The 23,083-nt window shown below is 43.4% G+C and overlaps 1 protein-coding gene across 2 annotated transcripts; it reads left to right on the forward strand.

Moving 5' to 3' along the window:
* Positions 1–1,184: 1,184 nt before the first annotated feature.
* Positions 1,185–21,710, forward strand: MAML1 (mastermind like transcriptional coactivator 1). 2 transcript variants are annotated; one of them, XM_038149852.1, is made up of 5 exons: positions 1,185–1,946; positions 10,651–12,048; positions 14,004–14,264; positions 17,197–17,311; positions 19,323–20,314. In XM_038149852.1, exons 1-5 carry the CDS (start codon positions 1,578–1,580, stop codon positions 20,312–20,314), a joined length of 3,135 nt encoding a protein of 1,044 aa, XP_038005780.1. In that variant the 5' UTR covers positions 1,185–1,577. The 2 variants fall into 2 exon arrangements, with proteins under 2 accessions (XP_038005780.1, XP_038005779.1); XM_038149851.1 differs by having other exon boundaries at positions 1,578–1,946; positions 10,648–12,048; positions 19,323–21,710.
* The last annotated feature ends 1,373 nt before the right edge of the window (positions 21,711–23,083 follow it).

Raw genomic sequence — 23,083 nt, forward strand, 5'->3', positions numbered from 1 at the left:
TTTAAAGTCTTGGAGGAAAAATACAGCTACCTGCTTATCCTCAGTGCATAAAGCATAGCTGTGTTTTTTAGAGTAGTGAAACTCCACCTGGCTGTAACCTGTGAACCGTGTTTGGAACTGGTACAGATCCTGGAAGGTGTATTTGGGCCTTTTGTGTCTGTGCGGCCAAGGGTGGCAGCTCTTGACTAGGATGCTGAGCTTGAGCTGCTGTGCCTGACAAGAGGGGGTGTTAGGCTGACATGGTGAATCAAAACAAAACCCGCGGGCTCTGACACACAAGGCAGAGGTGCCGAGAGCAGCTTTTCTCCTGCAGCCAGTGGTTGGTGGGGGCAGTTGTTAGGTCAGGGTGCATCTAACCTACTAACCCCTTCCAGCAGTGTCCCTGGATCTATCTCCCCTCGCTGGCTCTGCTCAGTACTCAGTTGTCACAGCTGGAGGCTGTCACCTCTCTACTGTGTTATGGATGTCTGGTTTTGAGATTGACTCCTGCGCCTGAGCAGGGTTTCTTGCAAGTAATGACTGCTTGTACCTGTCCATGGTTTTCTCTTGCTCCTTCCTTACTCCCTCACACCCTCAGCTCCTCCACTGAGGCTGTGGCTACAGACGTGGGGCTTGTAACTGCTGGTTAATCCCCCTCTTGCCTCATGGTTTGTGAAGGGGGTTTTTGGTTGATTGGGGTTTTGGTTTGGTTTTCTTTTTTTTGTTTTTTTAGTGTTGCTGGACACAACTACTGTGATTTCATGTCCATTTCAAACAGGTACTTGTAGAAGCAACTTGAAAAAAAAAATGTAAAAACTAATCAATAAAGAAAGTGAAATCGGCTTGGCTTTCTTTGTCTGATTGGCGAAGTGGGCTCGGCCCGCAGCAGGGCGCGGGTGCGCGGCTCGTGCCTCTCGCGGTGTTTGGCCGCCGCGGGGCCGAGCGGGGTCCGCAGCGGTGCCCGGGACACGGGGCTGGCAGCCCGCCCCTCCTGTCAATCACCCGCGGCCCCGCCTCCCCGCTCCTGATTGGCCGGGCCGCCGTCGCCCCGCCCCTCCCTACCTGTTCCTTTAAACCGCGCGGAGCCCCGCCCCCAGCTCGCCCTCGCCGCTTAATTCGCGCCTCCTCGCCCTCCTATTGGCTGGGAGGGGCGTCGGTCACGGCTCGTGACGCGCCGCGCGCCGTGACGTATCCCCCACCCAGGAAGCTCCGCCCACTTATTCTCAACTCGGCTCTGGAGGGGAAAAACAATTTCAAGATGGCGGCGGCGCGGACAACAATGGGGGGCCGGGGGTCCGGGCCGGCCCGCGCCTGAGGGCGGCGGCGGGGGAGCGCGGCGGGTTCCGCTGGGCCCCGCGAGGCGGGCAGGGCTGAGGGAGAGCGGCGCAGCGGAGCGGCGCCGGGCTCGAGGCAGAAGGAGGAAGTGGGGCGGGGGGGGAGAGGAGCGGGCGCCGGGCCGGGCGGGGGGAAAGACCCGGGACGATCCCGGCGGGGAGCGCAGGTAAGGCCGGCGGGAGGGGCGGCGGAGGCTCCGCTATGTCGGGCGCCGAAGCGAGCAGCCGGTGAGCGGCGGCGGCCGCCCCTTCGCCGTCCGGCCCATGGTGCTGCCCCCCTGCCCCATGGCGGAGTTCGTGGTGCCGCGGCACAGCGCGGTGATGGAGCGGCTCCGCCGGCGCATCGAGCTCTGCCGGCGGCACCACAGCGCCTGCGAGTCCCGCTACCAGGCCGTGTCCCCGGAGCGCCTGGAGCTGGAGCGCCAGCAAACCTTCGCCCTGCACCAGCGCTGCCTGCAGGCCAAGGCCAAGCGGGCCGGCAAACACCGGCAGCCGCCCCCGGCGCCGCCGCCGCCCGCGCCCCCTCCGCCCGCCGCCGCCGCGGGGAGCGCCGAGAGGAGCGGAGCCAACGGGCTGGACGGCGAGGCGGCGAGCGGAGAGCAGCAGCACGGCCGCAGCAGCGCCCTGATCGCGGTAAGCGCCGCCCGGGTCGGGTGCTGGGGCCGGGGAGGGAGCGGCGGTCGTGCCCGGCTGGCACCGGGTCCTCTCGTCTGCAGCTGGATGGGGGAAGGAAAAGAAGCTCTCGCGGCTGGCGTGCTGGCCTGCGGTGCGAGGGCTGGCTTGGGGCTGCTCTGCGGAGCGCCCTGTCCGCTGTGTTACAACTTCGCAGACGATAAGGGCTGTTTTGTTTTCGCTCGTCACCTCTGCACGCTGGAAGAGTATATAAAAACTGTGGCATGGTGGGGTTGGGGTAGTGGCAGGATTTCTGTGATGCTTAAATAATTCAGAGCATTTTGTGCATCATATTTCTGGCTAATTCACCTAAAAGGCCCCTGCAGAAACTGTCAGAGGGGTATTAATACTGCGGTGCCTTTGGATTTTTGTTTGCGTGCTTAAGTCTTCGGTTTGGGGTGTCAGGGTTTTGTGGAGTCATTTGATAAGGATATGCTTGTTACTGGGAGGGAGTTTTAAGACAATGTGTCTGTTAATTCTGGTTCATATTGGAAAGAATTTCAGTGGAAAGGCAGCTGCTTGTTTGCCGCTCACTCTAGTGGGTGTGAACACTATGAGAATCCCACTCCACCCATTAAAAACTGGCTTAGCTCAAAATCTTAATGTTTCTCTGGCTTCTCTAGCATTTCTGGTTGTCGGGACATATTCACATAGCCCTGTTTGTATATCAAGATAGCTATTGCTTAACTTATTCTGGGCCCTTTAAATATACTGCTGTGTGCTAATGTGTCAGTAATGTAGGTTAGTAGGATAACCTCTTAAAGGCTGCCTGTTCTAATACCTGGCTGCCTTAAAATCAGGTATTTTTAAATGGTGGCCTGCATGAAAATTATTCAGTAGCACTCTGAGTGTCTTTAAAAGGGGACACTGGGTTAAATGAAGATATTTCCAGGTTAATAAATAGAATAAATAATATTTTTAGGGTGCTCTGTGTATTTGATTGGATTTGAAAGGAAGGAGGATATACTTATTTCTGTCTTGGACCTCATTTACTGTTTTTAAAGTAGAATCACGATAGAGCTTTTATGTATCTTGAGTGTCTGAGACATAATGTGAAATTCTGAAACATGGGGTTTATCCATGTCATCTTTACTGTGACCAGCGCTAGGCAGCCTGGGCGCAGTTTGTAGTAGTTACAAGATGAACTGAAAGTGTTACTTGACTGAATTGTTTCTGTTCTTGCTAATACACCTATGAGACTCGAGGACTGGCTGACTGTTGAGAAGACTGAGTTCCTTGTGACACAGTTAGAGCACTTCAGAGGGCTGCTACAGAAGGGCACTTGAGGAAGAGAGGAAACCTTGTGCATTCCTGACACTGATTCTACAAAACTTTACAGTTAGCTGTTGTTTAGCAGACTGATCTTGAATGTGAACTTGTGTCAAAACAAAAATTACTCAAACTTGGTTTTTATTATCTAAAACCTTGGTGGAGGTTCTGTTGATTTCCTGCTGGGCTCTTGGGCTTTTTGCATATGGGGCTCTACCCCTTAATAATGTGTATTTTCATTACACTCAGGGCTCTTTAGCATGTCAAATCCTGTTGTTTAAACTGCCACCACACGACTTCATATTGATCTTCTAAAAGAAAGATGTCTCTAATTCATTGGTGTTGTTTCTCTTAAATCACTTTGGATGTGGATTTGATCTAATTAGCATCCATTATAAGGAGGGCTCTCAGCAGCACTAGGTTCTGAAGTGCACTGCACATCTTGGGGGAAGCCCTTGTACAGGAAGCTGCTGCCAGTGGCCAATTTACACAACAGAAGAGGGGTTTAGTGTATGAATGACTCTTCCTCGGGCTGGCCTGCTGTTTCCTTCCTAGGATCCATGACTGTGAGCTTAATTGCAGCTGCTGATTCATCACCTCGTTACTGGGGTATAAAGTTGGTTTGCTTAGTAATTCAAGTCTTGGAAAAAAACACAACAACAACACCACCTCTGCTGCTAATTTAATTCATCTGGCCCAGAAGATCCCTCTCTAGGTTGGTATTTTACCTCTACCCATCATGTTGCCATTATCAAGACCAAGCATATGCTTTGAATGGGAAAGATATGTGCTTGATTTCCAGTGTTCAATAAAGTTTGGGTGAACACCAGAACTATCTTTTTTAAAACGTCCTGGACACATCCTTTCCAAAGAATGCTGCTAGCTCAGTGCAACATGCATTGTATCAGCTGTTGCTGCTGTAACACTCTAGATTTTTCTGTGGAGCTGCATATGAATCTGCTCTTGGAAATTGGTACTCTGTGTTGACTGTTAATGAAACATTTGTTTTGGTCCCTGAAGGAGAGAGCAGTTCATGTAAAGGTGAAGGCTTTTGTGAGGTCTTGTAGCAGCAGGACATGAAGCTGCATTGCCCCAGGTGTGGACAGTGTGGGCACTGCCAGGTGCTGTGCTGCAGAGCACCTTCTGTAAATCCACAACAGTCACAGGGAACAGGGTGGCGCCACCACTTCCTCCCTAGTGTCTTGTATGATTTGTCACGTGAACAAAATCAGGTATTTTCTCTTCCATTAGTCTTTTCTCTGGTTTAGATCCTGAAGTTAGATGGATCTTGCTTACAGGCAGAAGTAAGGGGTAGATTCTTCCTTGTTTTCTTACTAAGCAGCTGTAAAATTTGAGCTACAGAAACTGAGAGAATACAGCATTGATGCAGAAATACCTTGGATTATTTGTGCGTTGTGTAGGCCTGTCCTTCATTTGAGAAAAATATTGAAAAACCTTCTAGCTTCCTACTTCGAAAAAACCTCCAGACCATTATTTAATGGGAAATCCAAATGTTGACATCTACTTCCCATTTTTGTTGTTTAACATGACATTATTAAGTCTGTGTTCAAAGTAGAAGATGCTTGATGTTTGGATAATACGTTTTCTGTGTTAATCTTCCATTTTTGAGAAACAGGGACGTTGGGAAGAGATGGGGCTTATCTCCTGGAACATTTTTTTTTCTCTGCCTGATTCTGATACTTGAAAGTTCATCGAATAATGGTGTTTAAATTCTCTGCAAGAGAAGGGTTGGCTTCCTTACATTTCTGTGGTAGACAATAAGGCAGTGTATGGCTGAGCTGAACAGAAGGCGTTTCACTGACATGTGAATGAGGAGAATGGCAAAGATCTGGATTTTCATCTCCACTCCTTGTTTTATGATGTGGTGTCTTGGAAGGAGAGCTGCTCCCTGTTTCTTATGGGGTTTTTTTTCCCCACCTGAGAGCAGTTGTTGTGCAGAGAGCTTGCTTTGTCTAGGACTGCCACAAAACCACAAACAGTATTTCTGGAATGAGCACAGAAGTCGAGTCAGTGGCCTGTCTTGAGAAGGCTTTGTGTTAAAGCTGAAGAGTAGCATTTATTTGGGAGTGATAGATGTTTTGCATTAATATTACTTAAATACTAAATTAAGCAAAGGCACCAAGTAAACAGTTTTAAATGAAATTGAAGTCCAAGGAGAGCAATGCAGTGTTTCTTGGTTGAAAGACCTAAAAGTAATAAATTAAAAGGGAATAGATTGCCCATAGTGTACTGACAAGTGTTAATGACGTTCCTCTAACGAAGCTCAGGCTGGCACTCTAACAGTTCAGAAGACCTCATTTTTGTGTAAGCTGTGGTATAGGGGTGTTAAATTGTGAAATTATGTTTCACCACAAAGATAGCAAATTATTTACATGTTATTTATATATAGCCATGGTGCAGTGTAGTCTTGCCACCATTGTTTGTTTTTGCTGACAAGTCTGATAGTTTGTTGCCCAACAACTCAGACAGGTTTTTCTTTGTCTCCTTTTAATTCTCTGTGAGGTATTGTTTTATGTTTGAAACATTTCCCTTACCAGATTAGTTAGATATGCAGTGATGTTTCCTAAGTTGTAAGGATCTGGGAGTGACTGGGCTGCTGCTGCTGCTGTTTAAGTTCAAGTGAGGTGGAGGATCCGGCACTGCAGCTGAAGGCACAGGAGTTTTTTTGATTCAGCAGAACAATTCCTGTAGCAGAAGCTGCCCCTTGTGACTAATGCAGGCTTGGGATATTTATAGACATGCCTATCCACAGCCCTTCTTCACTCCAGCAGGCAGTCACCCAAATACAAAAGTCTGCTGGAATTAAAGTAAAAATTAAAATGAGTCCAGCAGTTTGGTTCTGACAGCACAGTGGAATGCAGGAACACATTGGGTAATAGAATGCTTTCCTTGCAGGGGGAATGCTACTTTGGAAGCTGAGGGTAGAAGCGCAGTAAAGGGGCAGTTCTTACTATGGTGTGTAGTCAGAATGTCATGTTTTCTATCCAAAATTCATGCACTACAATGTCTGGTATTTGCATTGTTATTCCAGCTTAAGGAATTGTCAGCTTTGTTGCTTTTGTCCTCAGTGAGGCAGGAGAGGAGAAGCAGTGTCTGTAGAGCACCTACTGTGAACTCTGGTACATGGGAGCTTATCTGTGTTGCAGTACTGGCACTTCCATGGCAGAAAAATGTATGTATTCTGATTTAGTTTCCCCTTCTAGCTGAGAATGCTAGGAGCCATATTTGAGCTAGTTTTTTATTATGGATGTAGTCTATTATAGCATTTCTTGTTTGAAAATGCCCAGCGTTATGTTTCTCTTGCTCATATATCAGAACAAATTTTTGTAGACTTAATTCTGATATTGAAATGGTAAACTAATTTGAAATAAAGTACAAAAGATTAAAGCTCTGCTAAATCCTGTAAGAATATTTAAATCTCTGTAACAGATGCTTTAAAAAGCTAAACAATAACATTACAGAGCCTGAGAGGTGCAGTATGAGTACCAGATTTTTAAGATATTTCTTTTCTGCCATGTTCATGAGGTGGTTTGGTTTTTTTTAAATGAAACCTGCATACAGTTTGTGTGTATATATATATATATATATATATATATATATATGTATTGACCATCCTCAGTTACAGGCCTCAAAGTATAGCAAAGTACTGTATTTTTGCAAAAGAACTTCAGCTGACTGTCCTCAGTTTAGCTATTCTGAATGGTAAAGGGTTTTTTGCTTCAAGCAAATAATGTGATCTAAACTTTCATGCCTGTTAAGTTCTAATGCATTGAAATGTCATTGGTTTCAGATTATTATCTAAATCTAGTTTCAGGTATTAAGTCCACACCAAAATAGTCAACACCAAACAAAGAAACAAAAAAACCTGAACAAAAAACCCCAACAAAACCAATCAGAACAACTTTGTACCACTGTTTTGGTCAGTGATTCATGCCCCTTTCCACTGAGGCAGTAAGAAGGCACTACCCTGGCCTCTGAAGTTTTGAGTTCTGCCAGTGCTAACAAGCAATAGATTAAGTTTTCAAACTTTTCTGGTTTCTTGTTGGGCTTCCTTTGTAGTTCTTGGACAGCTTTTATAAAGTCAGTCAATTTGCCCCTGCCGTGAGCCCTCAGTAGGGCTGAGCACCATTGTGGTAAAACTGGTGGGTTTAAGACAGAGATTGAATATATCAAAATGCTTTGTGTGCTCTCGGTTTCTGCTGGAAGCTTTGCCGTTTGCCCGGGCACGCGTCCACCTCTGGCATTGCGGGCCTGCGTCCTTGTCAGTGTGTGAGTGACATGGCCAGAGGCTGCTGTGCTGGACACCTTTTGTTGTCGTGGATGCCACCTGGGTTTTGTCAGCTTGTGTTCTGTGCATGAGGAATGCACAGCTGAGCATGTGTGCTCCTGCCAAGGAAGTGTTTATGGCCAGTTCAGGACTGTGTGTTCTGCTCACGTGAATAAAATGCAGCTCAGGTGATGCAGGAGGTGCAGCCTGTGGCCCCTCAGTGGCTCTTTGACAAACTCTGTCCTGTCCTGGGCAAAGGACCGAGGCCAGTTCACATCCCCTGCCTTGCATTGTTCTTATATTGGTATAAATACTTCAGATAAATGCTTTTGGGGTAATATTTTTAGGCATAGCTAGATAGCAGTGATCTAGAAAGTTCATCTTTTGTTGGAAAATTGAATAGGCTGAGAAAATGAGAGGACACTTCTGTATCTGATCTTGTGACAGTGGAAATGATTGGCTCAGTGTTACAGATAAAATTGATTGATTCTGCTAAGGAAACCATGGACAGCATACTGGAGGAACACTGTGCCTTACAGGGTGGTAATGAACAAAAAAATTAAAGCTGAAGGGGTTTTCTTAGTGAGTAGCAAGCTATGCTTTACTTCATCCATGTGTTGGTTGGTTTTTTCCATGAGTTTTGGCAGAAGAGAACAGGTTTTTCTTGCCTTGAGAACTCTGTTGGAGCAGCTTGATATGTAGATAGCTTGCAGTCTGACTTGTATCTCACATGCAGCTTGTTATTTTTCCCCTCAGACCAGATTATTTGGATAGACACAGACAAACTGGGGAGGAACTTAATCTCCCTTTTTTCACCAAAGGAATACAGTTTTAGGTGAAAGGAGGATTTTGTCCCAAGCAACTTACAGTCAAAAAGCCTCCAAGGATCAGATATCTGAGTGTTATGACTGTTAAAATCCGTAGAGATCTCAGAGTTCCTGAGCTGGATATTAGGGGTCTGTGTCTTTTTCTGGACTGCAGTGAGTGTAGCTCACAAAACGAAATCATTATTTTGATGTAAGTTTTCAGGGAGTGGGGTTTTCCCCTGACTATTTAGAATTAAGGAGGACCCATTCCCAAACTTTGAGTAATTTGACTCATCATATAACCTTGGGCAAGTTACTCATCCACCTTGAGCTTCAGTTTTCCTGGTGGGAGTATGAAGTAAACAATGGGAGATGCTGAAAGCCAAATGTGATGGAGTTGAGGTCTTTTGCTCTCTGTTGTTATGTCTTTTTACAAAAAAGTAAATTTCCATCATTCTTTCGAGTTGGTATTTGAAAAATTCAGCAGAGACCTGCTACTCCAAGCTAAGGACCTGATGTTCAAATTAAGAGATTTCAAGTTCCAGCCTCCTCTCCAGATGTACACCTTGTCTCATCCTACTCAGTCTTCTGCTGATCTTGCTATTCTGCTGCAATTTCCATGAGCCATCTAGAAGATCACAGTCTCCAGGGAAGCTGGAGTCTGTCCCACAGATAAAAATAAGGCTTTGCTGTTACCTATGCAAGCATTAAACAAATAGTGGGGGTTTTTTTGCTGTTACCTGTGCAGGAATTAAACAGATGGTCTGGGGTTTCTTTGCCCCCAAAGATCAGCTCACTGTAGACGGTTTAAAAAAAAAAATAGAAACAATTAACTGTGAATCAGTCCTTCTGTCTGTAAATCAAAGAATGCTGTTGCTCGGGCAAGTGAGTAAAATTCTTCTGCTAATTTATGCTGGCCCTGCATCCAGCCTCTTGCTTGAATGCTGAGATCTTGAGGTTTCCCATTTTTCCTTGGATGAGAGTTTTCCCCAGGGGTTAGTGGACTGCCTTGTGAGCCCTGCAGGTAGTATGAGAAGAACCATACTTGTCTTGAGGTTGTTTGAGCTGCTTTCCTGCCATCTGCGAGGGCTGTTCTTCAGTGACCCCACACCTCAGATGAGTGGCTCTTGGTGGAGATTCCTGTCGAGTGTCCTGCTGAGATGTACCAGGGTGTCTCAGCCAGGCTGGGAGCTGGTGGCAGTTCCCTCTTCAAGCTCCCTGCGCTGTTGGAGCAGCGTCTCTGCCCTGCAGGTTTGTCTGCGTTGGTGGAGCGTTCCAGCACCAGCAGAGCTCAGATTTTTTTACAGAATGCACCTGAGGGAAGGAAAAGTTTATAGTCATCTTTGATGTGTGCAGGAATTCTGTTTTCAGATGCTTTTGAGGTCAATAGAAAGAACTTTATATTTGCAAGAATGCTGGCAAGAAGGAGAAGTTGAACAAAGGTCTCAGGCTCTGGCTGTGAAGCTGCTGCTGTAGCCGCTGGTCGCTTCTAGGTGGCACCACGAGAAAGAGAATCTGTGCCTTCACCATCTGTGAGAGGCCAACTGTGGAGCTGCTTGGGGCTCTGGTGGTCAGAGCAGCTGGCAAATACTTCAGGAGAAAAGAGGAAAGGAATGAACTTGCTCTGCTGTGATAGAACTGGCTGAACTCCGAATTGCATTTTCCCCAAGTGCGAAGCAATGGTCGCTAAGTGACAAATTGGTTTTGCTTCAGTGCCAAAAGTGTGATTGTGTACAAAATTTATATACACAGTTGTTCTCTAAAAAGATATTATCACAAGAGAACTACTGGTTTTTTTCTAAATATTTAAATGTGGGAGTGCTTTATAAATATTTAAATGTGAGACTTTTATGAAAGAGTCTCATGGAACAATTATACTGTATGTATACATAGATCAAATAGAATACAGGTTTTTATTCTCATCTGAAATTTGATTCTTAACATTATTTAATGTTTTTCTCCTTTTGAATAGGAAAAATCATAACATATTCCAGTTCACAGCCATTTTTCAACTTTTTGTTGTTGTCAGAGTATATGGCAGCTTCTAATTTTGTCTGAAGGAGGGGGTGTCTGTTTAAAGTAGTACATGTATTTTGAAAAATTCCTGTAACAGATTATAGTGAGGAAGTAATCTCATGTGCTGACTTGTAAAACAAAATGTTACCAAAACAAAGATGCTATCTTTGATTTTTTTTCTGAAATGTTTTGTTCCGAGCAAGACAATGTTCTGGTAAGAAATAAAAATCCAGATCTGTATAATATAGAATTACATAACTAAAATATTCCTTTTCTTTTTCAGCAGCTCCATGAGACTGTGAAAAGAAAGCTTGATAGTGCTGCTTCCCCTCAGAATGGAGACCAGCAGAACGGCTATGGTGATGTGTTTTCTGTGTCCAAGAAACTGCGTCGTGAGGATGGTCTGGGAGTGAGTGGTTCTTCCAATGGAATGCCTCCTGTGTCTCCACTCCATCATCTTGACAAGAAATCTGGTACTGGTGATACCTTACAACTTAATGGGAAACATCCAATGGGGCTCGATGGCATCAGCAAGAAGTGTCTTCCAGATTCCAGCCTGCAGATGAATGGAGGTGGTGATGCTGATGATTCATTCCCTCTGAGTTTGAACAAAGAGCTGAAGCAGGAGCCTGTAGATGAGCTTCCCTGTATGAATCCTGTAGCAGGAGGTTCTATATCTCAGAATAACCTGATGCCTGATCTTAACCTAAATGAACAAGAATGGAAGGAGCTTATTGAGGAGCTCAATAGATCAGTGCCCGATGAAGACATGAAGGATCTCTTTAATGATGACTTTGAAGACAAAAAGGATGCAGATTCTTCAAATTCAGCTGCACAGACTCCATTACCACAAGATATTAACATAAAGACTGAGTTTTCCCCAGCACCCTTTGAACAAGAACAGCTGGGATCTCCCCAGGTTAGACCTACTTCTTCAGGTTCAGCATTTATTGGTGCTGCTTCTGTACCTGTAAGTGCCGCTTCTACAGCGGTTGTTAGTTCTCAGCCTATGTTCCAGCCTTCCAGTCAGTCAATGACTGAAAATCCTAATCAGCCCATGATGCAGGCATCAAACCACTCTCAGAACATCCAGAGGCCTGTATTGTTACCTGGGAAGTGTGCAGGAAATGCCAAAGAAATGTCTTCTGCTCATCAACTTCAGCAGATTGCTGCCAAGCAGAAGAGAGATCAGATGTTGCAGAACCAGCAACAAGCTTCACAAGTCCACCAAACAAATCAGATGTCAACGTGGCAGCAGCCTGGGCCTTCCCATAGTCCACTGGCTGTCCCATATACCATGGAAAATCCTACTAGCCCATCGGTTTATCAGCCAGACTTCAACAATCAGAAACTCATGATGCCTAATTTGGGAAATAAAAGCTCACCAAGAGCTGGAGGCAATTATCATGTGAACATTTTGGGTCATCAGCAAAACAGCTTGAACCAGAACCCTGTGAACAGTCAAAGCTCTATGCTGGACTATGGGAACACCAAACCTCTTTCCCATTACAAAGCAGAGTGTGAGCAGGGGGTGGCAGTGCCTGGGCAGAACAAGACTCCCATGCTGGCGTACATCCAGCAGCGCCAGCAGCCGCCATTGTCCCATGTAGGTGACGACCAAAATGGGATGATCCTGTTGAAATCCAAGCCTGGAAACATCGCCTACCGACTGCCACATGGTCAGGTGAATGTCCTGAGTTACCTTTCCTCAGTAGCAGATTTAAGGTTGTTGGGTAGGTAAGGCTGGAGTACAGATTCCTTGGTATGGTTTTCAAATGTTTTCATTGATTTTAAAGAGAAAAATCCTATATACAAGAATCTTAAACAAGAATCATGAGGTCTTTTTTCCGCTGGGGGCAGTTTTTAATACTGGGTTCTAGGTCATGTAACGTGTGATTTCCAGCTTAATATACTTTGTGGGCAACAAATTATGTCGTGCTTCACAGAAGCTTCTACTTACAAAGATAAATAGATGCTTTGTAAACTTTTGACTAAAATAGCTTGTATAAAACTGTAGTGTTACACAGTGTTCTCAAAGAAGCTTTGATTTCTTTACCTTGTTTTTAGTCCCTACTTGTGTCAGAGTTGGCTTACTATTAAAAGACCTACTTTTGCAGAGAGGTGAAAGTGGGGGCTGCATTCCTGATTTCTTGGGTGTTCCGTGGAGCCTTTCAGTTCTATGGATTTTTATTGGTTAAGTCTCTGGGCATTGGGGAAGCATGGCATAGGAGAGAAATGTATCATGAAGAATGAATAATGGTAATGTTTGTTTGCTTGAAGCATATGCTTCAGGTTTTTCTGTAACAGAAAATTCCAGATGGTGCTCCTTTGCCTGGTATAGAGCTGTTACTACAGGTATGCTGCAGGTGAAAATTTCTGTAGTAGTGGGTGGAAGTATAGACTCACTGGATTCTGTAACATGTACCTGCAATGCACATACAAGAGAGCTTGTTGAAAAGAAAAGGTATTTGATTAAAGTTCCTCCAGCAAAAACTGTTTGAGATCCAACTCTAGTCATATGTTCCCTCAGCAAAACAGAAAACCTGTGAAAAAGCTCTGATTAGTCTGTGATAAAGACCACAGCGGTGTACAAATAGAAATTTGAGATCAATGTGTGCTTCATAAAAAAAATTAATCTCTTTGAAAGCTGGCAGAAGTAACAGTCTAACAGCATTTTGATGGAAGAAGGGCAGAGACGATTGTGTGTGTCACATCTCCCCCTCACTGAAAAACATGAGTGTGACCTTGTGTCTGCACTGCCACACTTGCACTGAACTAACAGAAATACTGATGAAAGCTTTGGGAGAATTTCTCTAAAGCTTGCACACAGAACAACTTAGTGCAGCATTCCTTGTATTTGGCTCGTGATTCCTTATGAAACTGCAAAGTGAGAACTAACAGCCAAACCCATTAGCTGAATGCTTAAATTAAACATAACGTTTGTTTGTGTAATTAGAGATGAGGTTGAACTGTGCTTTAAAATGATGAAAACTGTCAAATTTCAAAGGGATTTGCTGGTACTAAGAGGACAGTATCAGCTCTTGAATGTTTCATGTTATTTTTGCTTATCCCAAAGTTCCAGTCTCAAAAAAAAAGACAAAAAATGCAGACTTAAGAAAAACTAATAATATCAGGCTTATCTCTAGTAGTATTTTTGTCTGTGGTGTATGGTGATGGTTGGATTGCTGGAAAAATACTTTAAGACCCATTTTGACCAGGAGAAGCCCCTTCACCTGCAAATAGTAAATTCTCTGATATTAAAAAAAAGCAACTTTAGGATGGGAGACATAAACACTTGCAGAATGAAATGTTGACAGAAAAGGCAGGATTTTAATAAATGCTTTGAATAACAAAAATATAAAATGTAGTGTTTGAAAAACTGTTACCAAAATAAACTGAAGCTGGGGTGTTTGAAGAGCAGTTTGTAAGTGCCTGAAAAAAAGCACACAGAGAGCTATACTGACCTGTTTGAGCTGGAAATTGGGAAGAACTTTGAGACTGGAGTTAAAGCATCTGTTCCTAAATGTTGTGGAGCTTCTGACCCTAACTCCAAACTGGCAGTTCTGTGTCTGGTGCTGAATAGATGTGAAGAAGTTACTGCATTTCTGTAACTTTTGTCACTTCTCCTGTGTTCTGCAGGATCAGAACCCCACTCCTACTGTTCCTCGTGTTCCTGTTTCTGTCCCGGGCCCTGGGGTGGGTGCCCAGGCTCCAAATGTCTCCATGGCTGGTAACCACAGCAGCTCAGCTTATCAGCAGCAAGCAGCAGTGATGAAGCAACACCAAATGCTGATGGACCAGCAAAAGCAGAGAGAGCAGCAGCAAAAGCATCTGCTCATGGAGCAACAGAAGCAGCAATTCCTTATGGAACAGAGGCAGCAGCATTTGCTGGCAGAACAGGTGAGAGAGGCCAGCTATCTGTTTTCTAATTTGTGCTGCTTTGCTTTGGTGCATGAAATGGCATTTGATGTTTTAGAGTCAGAGAACAGTTTGGTTGAGAAGGACCTTAAAAATCATCTCAGTTCCAGCTCCTCTGTCATGGGCAGGGACACCTTCCGCTAGACCGGGTTGCTCCAAGCTCCAGCCAACCTGGCCTTGAAACATTTCCAGGGATGGGGCAGCCACAGCTTCTCTGCACAACCTGTTCCAATGCCTCACCACACTCACAGTAAATCATTTCTTCCTAATATCTAATCTGAACCTAACCTCCTCCAGAGGGAGGTCTTGGATTCCCCCTTGCTCTATCACTTCATGCCCTTTTGAGACAACTTCCCCCTCCAGCCTTCTTATAAGCCTCCTTTAGATACTGAAAAGTTCTCTAAGGTCTCCTTGAATCATCTGCCCATCAGAAGCTTTAAGGAAGAAGGAAGCTTTAAGGAAGAAGGAAGTTATAGTCTCCTCTGAACTGAAAATGTATGACAGCCCATTTTGTGGGCAAGGTTGTAGTAGAATATGCAGGATTGTGGAGCTATGGCTGTGCCAAGTCCTAGCCAATGGCTCTTTTATCACCCGGAGACATCCTGATGAAATTGAGGTCTCAATAGAGGTGACAGAAAAACCCCCTCAGTTCTGAAGCCAGTGTAGGCAAAATATAGTAATGTGGTTGGCAGTGTATGAGTGCTGGTAAAGATATGATTTTGGTATTTCAGTTAAAACAATTTGGATTAAGGGAATACTGTGGGAGAATTATGTTACTAAAGACTGAAAGAAAATGCCCAAATCAACAATAAAATCACATCTTCTCTATGCGTTATGCGATCTGGAAGCTTGGAATACTTCAGTAAATTAATCAGTCTTTGGTGACTTATATGTTAATATCAAATATCAAAGATGAGCAATCATTACTCTCCAGAATGTTAACAAGCAGGTATTCTTTGAGAGCAGGTGGGGAGAAAGGAAGTACGGGGTGTGACCTCCTGTTTGTGCTTTTGCATGTATGGTGCATGGTGATTATTAGAGCTTTGTTAGAGCTCTTAGAGCTGTGGCCCAGTAGGTTTCCTTAGGACAATAATGGACATAACAGGTGTCAGACCTCTCTGAACAGTGGGGAGGTGATAAGTAGCATATCTCAAACATAGCATTAAAATATTATTTTCCTATCTATTTGCTTCTGCTTTGCCAGCACATGTTGCTGCAGTAAATATCAGTATTATGAAAATACTTCGTTCATGTCCTAGTTATGGTAACTACAGTTAACTTGTGTAATTTCCATTTTTTATAGTGATGCTGGGACTCTGGTCCCAAATAAGGAGTGGCTTTGCCTTGGAGCTGAACAGCTTTAGACACTGCATTTGCCATATTTATTGGCCTTGTGCTGCCTAGTCAAGCTAGATCTTGTTAGCATTCTGATTTGATATTTGTTCCTTTGGATACACATGATACTGGATGTAGTTTTACAAAAAGATTTCTGAATCTGCTGATGTCTGCTTTGCAGGAAGCTTGTAGTTTCAGGTAGCTCCAACGCCATTCCCTGCCACTATAAATTTGTGTTTTCACTTGGCATTCTGTGTATTTTTTAATTTTCTTCTCCAGGCCGGGTTCTGCAGTTCTTGGTTTCTCTCAGAGCTATGGCATCTCTTGTTGGCTTCTGTGGTCAGCCTCTTTCAGGTCTGACTGGTCCTGCAAGCAGCAGGTCCTCTGTCAAGCAGCCTGCCCTCTTCATTCCTGTGCATGTCTCAACAGCTTCTCAGCTGGAGACATTTGGGAAGGGTGGTAGTGATGTGTATCTGCTGTTTGTTACATTGCACCAGTCTCTTCTGTAAAGGCTTCTGCCTTGTGTCTTTACCCCAATACTTTTGGAAGGGAATTTCTGTCCCCTGCTGTGCTCTGTGTAACTTTTTGGATAAATAGGTGGTTGTGCATTGTATCACTGCTTGGTTATGTCAGAATTTCAGTCTGGCTGAAGGTATCTGTGGAAAAAGAGACAGAAATGCTGTGCCTGATACATTTCATATTGTAAAAGCAACCAGATGGCTGTTAACACTGTCAAAATCTGAGCCTACTGTCATTACATCTACATTCCCCTCAAGAGTTTAAGTTTCTTTTTCCCCCAAAGTTTCCTAATAGAAAATTTACTTGGTTTATTTTTCAAATTGTTTGATCATAAAATACGTGTGGGTTGAATCTGCTTTTATTTTAAAGAGGTACAATTATTTTGTGTCATGAGTAGGGTTTGTTTCAGTTGATGAGAAAGTGGTTTGAAACAATGGTTGCGAAACTTGTAGACTTCTATTGTGGACTTAGTTCTGCAGTTTTCCATGATCCTCTAGGAAAACCTGTAATATATGAGAATATGGATTTGTGTGTATCTTTTCATGTTTGCAGACAAAGACTAGAAAATATTTATGTGTTCAGTTTTTGATATTTCTGACTTGAACTTTTATTGATTTCTAAAGAGGGACCTAAAATACGTTGGTTTGGAAATAAAGACCAAAAAAGTAAAGGTGTTTTTTTTTTTTAATACACTCACTTCTGCTCTTTTTGTACCTGTATCTCTTTTTGTCTTTAGAGTATTGCTAAAAATGCCTGTTGATTATGTTACTGATTAGGAACTAACATCTCTGATTTTCAGTCTCTGAAAGGCTTCAGACGTGCACTGCAGTAACTCTTGTAGTGCATGCTGTTGTCTCTGAGATCCTGGTCTTGTCACTCATCAGATTAAACTGATTGTGTTTGAGCCTTCAGAACAAAGTCTGAAGTGACTGTAGGGCTGCAGAAGCCCCTTTGATTACCAGCTGTGCATAAAAGTATGCAGACAACTAGTTTTTCTCCAAGATGGCCCTTGGAAAAAGCTTGATCTGTTGCCAAACTATCTTGCATTGGACATTTTCAGGAGAAGCAGCGGCAGCAGCAGGAGCAGCAGCTGCAGCGGCACCTGACGCGGCCTCCTCCCCAGTACCAGGACCAGCCCCAGAACCCGTACCAGCAGCAGGTTGGGCAGTTCACAGGTGAGTAAACATGGCAGTTGAAACAATAGCAGAAAAAATACCAGGAGTGAAAAACAAGGTGTCTTCAAATTTCCTGGATTGGATAGCTTTTAATTAATTTATTACATGTCACTGTGCCTTAAAGGCTCTTGACCTATACTCTGATTCAGTTGCAGATTAACAGCTTCCCTGGTTGCAGGTATCTAGGACAACTTAACCTTCTGATTCTTAATGTTGTTTGGGAAATGAGTAAAAATTTTAAGTACCTTCATTGTTCTACAGGCCTTTTTTATACTACTGTTTCATTGTGCAGGTTGGAAATTCTCTCTGTCTTTGGTATATTAAGATTCAGAGGGCTTTTTTTCTGAAGCCTGACATCACTACTGCCTGTATCTATCACAGGCCCTCATTAAAGAAAGATAAGTGGTGTGTTATTTCTCTCATCTCTAGGATGATCTTAAAAGTCTCTTAACATTTTTATCCCTGCTACCTTTAAAAGGGAATGTAATTTGAATTCTCTTCATTACATGTGAAGTGTCCTATGTGGGGTTTTTTTATGAGAAGCAGCTTAGTATGTCTGTAGTGTATTAATTCTGTTAAATTTCCCTTCATTTTGTTTTCTTACTCTCCATGTTCCTGCAGAAATAAACACTGAAGGGGCAAGATGCAAATGGAAATGTAATACCCTCACCCTGACAGTGTTCGTGCCTGTGCAGTGTCAAGTGCAGCTCCAACTGGGTTTTGTTACTTAACTGTAAAAACTCAATGCCAATACAAAAGGATTGTGTGCTAACACAGGCATCAGTAGCATCCTTCAACTATTGCACTGAATATATTTTTTATCTTGCCAGCTTTCTACAGAAAGATAGGCATACAGCTGTTAGAAACAGAGTAGGTTTTGCTATAATGAATATCAGTACTATTAAAAATATTTTTTCTTTGTGATGATGATTGCAACTATTTTTTCCATCTTAAATCCTGATATGTGTGCTATCTCTTCACTGTAAATATTGTCACAGTAAGGCTCTTCCCCCACCCATCCATTCCCTTGACACTGATGTTTTTATTATCTACTTTGTTGATAAATAATTCAATATAATTTGAATTTATTTTTGATAATTCTGTTTTTATTCAGATAGAATGTGAGTAATAATGGAGATCCAGTATCCCTCAGCTATCATAAAATATGAAAAAATTCTGCAGCTTACTTTTAGTTTTGAAAGCAGAGAAATTGTTAGTGTAGGTAGGTTTCCCCTGGTTGACTGCAAGGATTGTAGGGGGTGTTACATGCACTACACTTTACAGAGTTTTTCTGCTTTTTTTGCTTCAAATAGGGGGCTGTTTCTTCTGCTAGAAGAAATTTTGAACTCAGAATTTGCAATAACAAAGGACCATATTTGGTTTGCTGAGAAGGCATTTTTCCTAAATCACCTTGCTTGTCTGTCAGCACTGCATATTAACATAGTGAATACTTGACTGTGAAAATCCAAAAGATACTTGACCAAAAATTTCTGAATTAGATATTTCTATATTAGATAAATAGAAGATATTCCTGGAATTGGGAAAATGCAGAACTGGCAACCCTACAGTTTTATGATAAGAGATGCACTCTTGTGTATGCATGGAATGACTGACAGTGTGTGTGTGTGCAGTAAGAGGTATTTTTTAACAGCTTAGTAAATTGTGCATGCACTTCAAAGTATATGTGTTTACCTTTGTTCACAAAGAAATATCAGAGTCCTGCCTTTAAAGTCATAATCTTTTTAAAATTAGTGATGCTGAACTCTTAGAAGTGGTATTCAGATTTTTTTAGGACATTGGCATATCTGTGTTTGAGATCAAGGTGGAGGTGCTAACTGGAGCCACAGCTGACACTCTTTAATTAAACTCCTGCTCTCTGTGTGTTGCTTGCAGAGGTCAATTTATACAAATGCAGCTGCATCTCTCTTGTGGGTTATTGTGCCTACAAGCCTGGCTTGACTCTGGTTGAACCCGAGGTATTTAATGAACAAAATATTTCTTTGTATTTCAGGGTCATCTTCAGCCATGCCCGGGGTCAGTAATTTAGGACAGTCCAGCTCCGGCAGTCCTCGGCTGTTTCCTCAGAGCCAGAACATGATTCAGATGGGACCTGGACACGCTCCTGTTGCTCCACTGCAGTCGGGCTCCAGCCAGCAGGAGCGGGGGGTGTCTCAGTACCCCAGCATGCAGAACATGCAGCGTGGGGGGTTGTACAACCTGGCACCTGGCATGAGCCAGATGGTTCCCCAGCACGCGACTCCGAGTGCCAACGGACAGACCCCGATGCAGAGACAGGGCAGCTTGGGCCAGGGCGCTGCCGTTCCTGCTGCCTACGGGCAGAACACCTTACCAAACTCAAATATTTCTCAGCAGCACAATAAAGGTGCGCTGAATGCAACCTTATCTAAGCCACAGATGGCGAGAGTACCGGCTGCTATGGGGACTCAAAATCCATCTTGGCAACACCAAGGTATCCCTAATATTAACAACCAGACACAAGCAAACAGTGGCTTAGGACCATTTACTGCCAACTCCTCTTTCCACATGCAGCAGACACATCTAAAGATGTCCAACCAGCAGTTTGCCCAGGGAATGCCTCAGGTAAGCCTAAGCACCAGCAGGCCCATGACCTCGATGAACGCTGCCGTCTCTGGGCAGATGCTGTCGTCCTCTTTGGGAGCACAGCCGCGGACAAACGCACCCGCACAGCAGCAGGTACCCTCGCAGCAAGTCTTGCCTGGCATCAACCAGACTGTTCCAGACCTGAATGCTTTCAACCAGAACCCAAATCAGCAAATTCCCAACAGAGGAAACCTGCACTGTAGCCAAGGGTACCCTGTGAGGACAACCAGTCAGGAGCTGCCTTTCGCCTACAGCGGCCAGTCGGGCAATAATGGACTTCAGAACTTAACTGGTGACACAGATCTGATAGACTCTTTGCTGAAAAACAGGACTTCAGAGGAGTGGATGAACGATTTGGATGAGTTGTTAGGAACTCATTAAAATGGGGCCGGGGGCGGGGGTTCTACTTTTTTTTAATTATTTCACGAGATATAAACAACTCTTGGACCAAAAAAACCTGTGGCATTGAGGAGACTTGCAGGCATTAGAGGTAAATGGTTGGGAAAAAGACTGGAGCTGCTTCTCACTGAGTGTTGACACGTGGTCACGGCGCACCAAGCAGGTCTGCAGGAGGAGTGCGCTTTGGCTGCGGTCTCGGAGGAGTCGCACACTTGAACAGGTCAAAAAATACTGTGTCCTAGCCAGCCTTCCAGAAATCTCACTTGCAGTGTTCTAAGACTAAATATTTTAATTATTTAAAAACAAAACAAAAATTCCACAGAACTAGTGCAGAAAGAACGCAAATAGTTGCACAAATTGTGTTTAGGGCTTAGTCTGCAGCTATTACTTGCAATAATTATTTGTTCATAGCTTGACATGCTGTTATAGTACTGTCCATCAGACTTCTGATTTTTGTTTGAGAAGAGGCTGTATGCACCTGAGTATGCTTGCAAAATGTTTGGAATTGTTTCTTTTCCCCATTGCTGAAGCATGTGCCTGTACTCTCAGTAAGCAAGTGATATTTCACAGTAAATATTTCTAGATGCTGGTAATAGAGGAGAAAAAGTATTAAAACCTGGCCAGTTAGTCTAGATAGTCATCTTCATAGATTGTAGTCTTTTAAGCTGCAGTTTGCACTCTGTTGTAGAGAGGCACAGTTCTTGGCTTGTACCTTGCTGTGTTTAAAGGGGGAATTTCTTATGGGAGAACTTTTAAACTATAGTAGGTTTAACATGAATTGTAAAGCCATTTACTTTGCACCTGTTTCTTCATAACTTATTTCCAAAGGTAGTTGTATTTAAATGAAGGCTTTGCTTCATGACAGCTCATCTAGTTTTCTTTGTTGTAAAAAGTAAAACTAACCTTTGAGATCAGTTCATCCCCCGAAGTTAGCAATGAGCACAAGATTTTGTCACTTCAGGATAAAAGTGAGGAAAAAAGAATTTGGTTGGGAGATGGAAAGTCCTGATTAGCAATAATAGCACAGGCAGCCTGGGAGAATACTTGTATCAGGGTTGCTCCTATGTGGAAGTCTCCCCCTTTAAATGCTTTGGTTATTTTAATACTGGCTTACAAGTTTGATAATCTTTCTATAGACTGGTGGATTTACTTTTTTAATATCCCTTGAAGCAGATGCTGTTCTTCAGCTCAGCCCAAGGAGACCTCTTATCCATATGTTGGGGTTGGTCCCAGAAAGGACAAAAACCACAATGGGAGCAGTCAATGTTCCAAAGTCCTTACACTCTACCAAAAAAATCCCTTATCCACCAACAAACCACCTTGCCTTAACGTTTATTTTAAAATGAAAATAAAGTTGAAAGCTTTTGTTTTAAATGCACAAATACCTCTTCCCTTTCTGAATCCACTTTCTTGGAAAACTCCTCTAAACTTTCTAACCAAACTCAGCATTGTGATTTAAAAGCAATTTCCTTCAACACAGACTGGCTTCTCCAGGAGTTTTCTGCATTGCAGAATTGTGAGAGAAGGTTTTTTGCAGAGGGGGTGAAGGGAAGGGAAAGATATCATTGGTTTCAAAGAAGGAAAATATTTTACTGTATCTGCAGCTCCTTTATGAGACAATTTGCACTTTTAAAAACTGCTTTTTTAACACTAATACTTTAACCCTTTCCAAATATGCATGGAACATGGTTTGTCCAGCACACTTAGCTAGTGTGGATGAATTCCGCTCTGTTGATCAGATTTGCTGTTTTATCATGTTGAACTGTTGATGAAAGATGTGCATTGATCAGTGGATCCCACCTTTGAACAGTGAATAAAACTTCACTGAAGCAGGCTTAATCCCTCATAGAGCTTTTGAAAAGAGAACATAAAGATTGTCTTTGGATGGGAAGACGAAGGTGTTGGTGACTTTGGTTGTTGACACTTCGGATATTTTCTAGAATAAGTAGTTGAGATGCAAATAACTGATGCTAGCTTTTCTCATACTGGCAATCTAAGAAAAGAGCTAGTGAACTTGGTTTACTGTTAAGTTAAACCAAAAACTGGTCCAAGGTAAGTGTCATTAGAAGAGTATAGATATAAATTAGCAATGTCAGGGGAAGGAGTGTTTGCTGTATTTTTACTTTTAAGGGTTAACTTTGCACCAGTGTGCCTTCCCTTCCTGTCGGGGGTGCTTGGGACCTCAATTTCAAGTGACATCCTTCCATGTCACTGTTTCTTTCTCCCCCTTACAAACACTTAACAGAAATAACAGGGGAGTAGGATTCAGCTTTTCTTTCTCCCTGTTTAGGTTGTGGTGAAATCTGCTCTGTTTTCCAGTAGATTTTGCACACAGACTTGGTTCTGAATAAGTTAAAATACAATCTATCCAGTTGTGATTTCTTAATTGGAGGAAAAGAACATCTGCTGTTTGCATTATTACTACCAAAAAGGCAATCCAGCGAAATGTCCAGGAAAAGGCAGGTGTGCTCTTTCCTCCACTGTTTCTGGAAGCTAAGGTGGATATTGCTCTGCTTGACCAGAGGGTTTGTTCAGGAAGGTATCTGGGTTTGATGACAGGGCCTTTTCATGGTACTGTTGGAGTAAAATTAGGTGTGATTCTAGACAAACTGGCTTATAATGCCCATTGGTCTCCGTGTGTGAACAGGATCCAACAGCCCCCGGCTCTGGCTTTGGTCCCTGTGCACAGAACACGGTGCCGCTGGAACGAGCTTGGAACAGTTCAATGGAAATGAAAATACGGTTTTGATG

This window comes from Motacilla alba, chromosome 13, assembly GCF_015832195.1.
Source record: "Motacilla alba alba isolate MOTALB_02 chromosome 13, Motacilla_alba_V1.0_pri, whole genome shotgun sequence".
NCBI lineage: Eukaryota > Metazoa > Chordata > Aves > Passeriformes > Motacillidae > Motacilla > Motacilla alba.

What these genes read in the sequence shown, in the direction of transcription:
- MAML1 (XM_038149851.1), top strand. Translation starts at nt 1,578, where the DNA reads ATGGTGCTGCCCCCCTGCCCCATGGCGGAGTTCGTGGTGCCGCGGCAC. An exon ending in AGCATTTGCTGGCAGAACAG is followed by an intron (nt 14,265 to 17,196) that starts GTGAGAGAGGCC and finishes GGACATTTTCAG; the next exon opens with GAGAAGCAGCGGCAGCAGCA. An exon ending in GCAGGTTGGGCAGTTCACAG is followed by an intron (nt 17,312 to 19,322) that starts GTGAGTAAACAT and finishes TTTGTATTTCAG; the next exon opens with GGTCATCTTCAGCCATGCCC.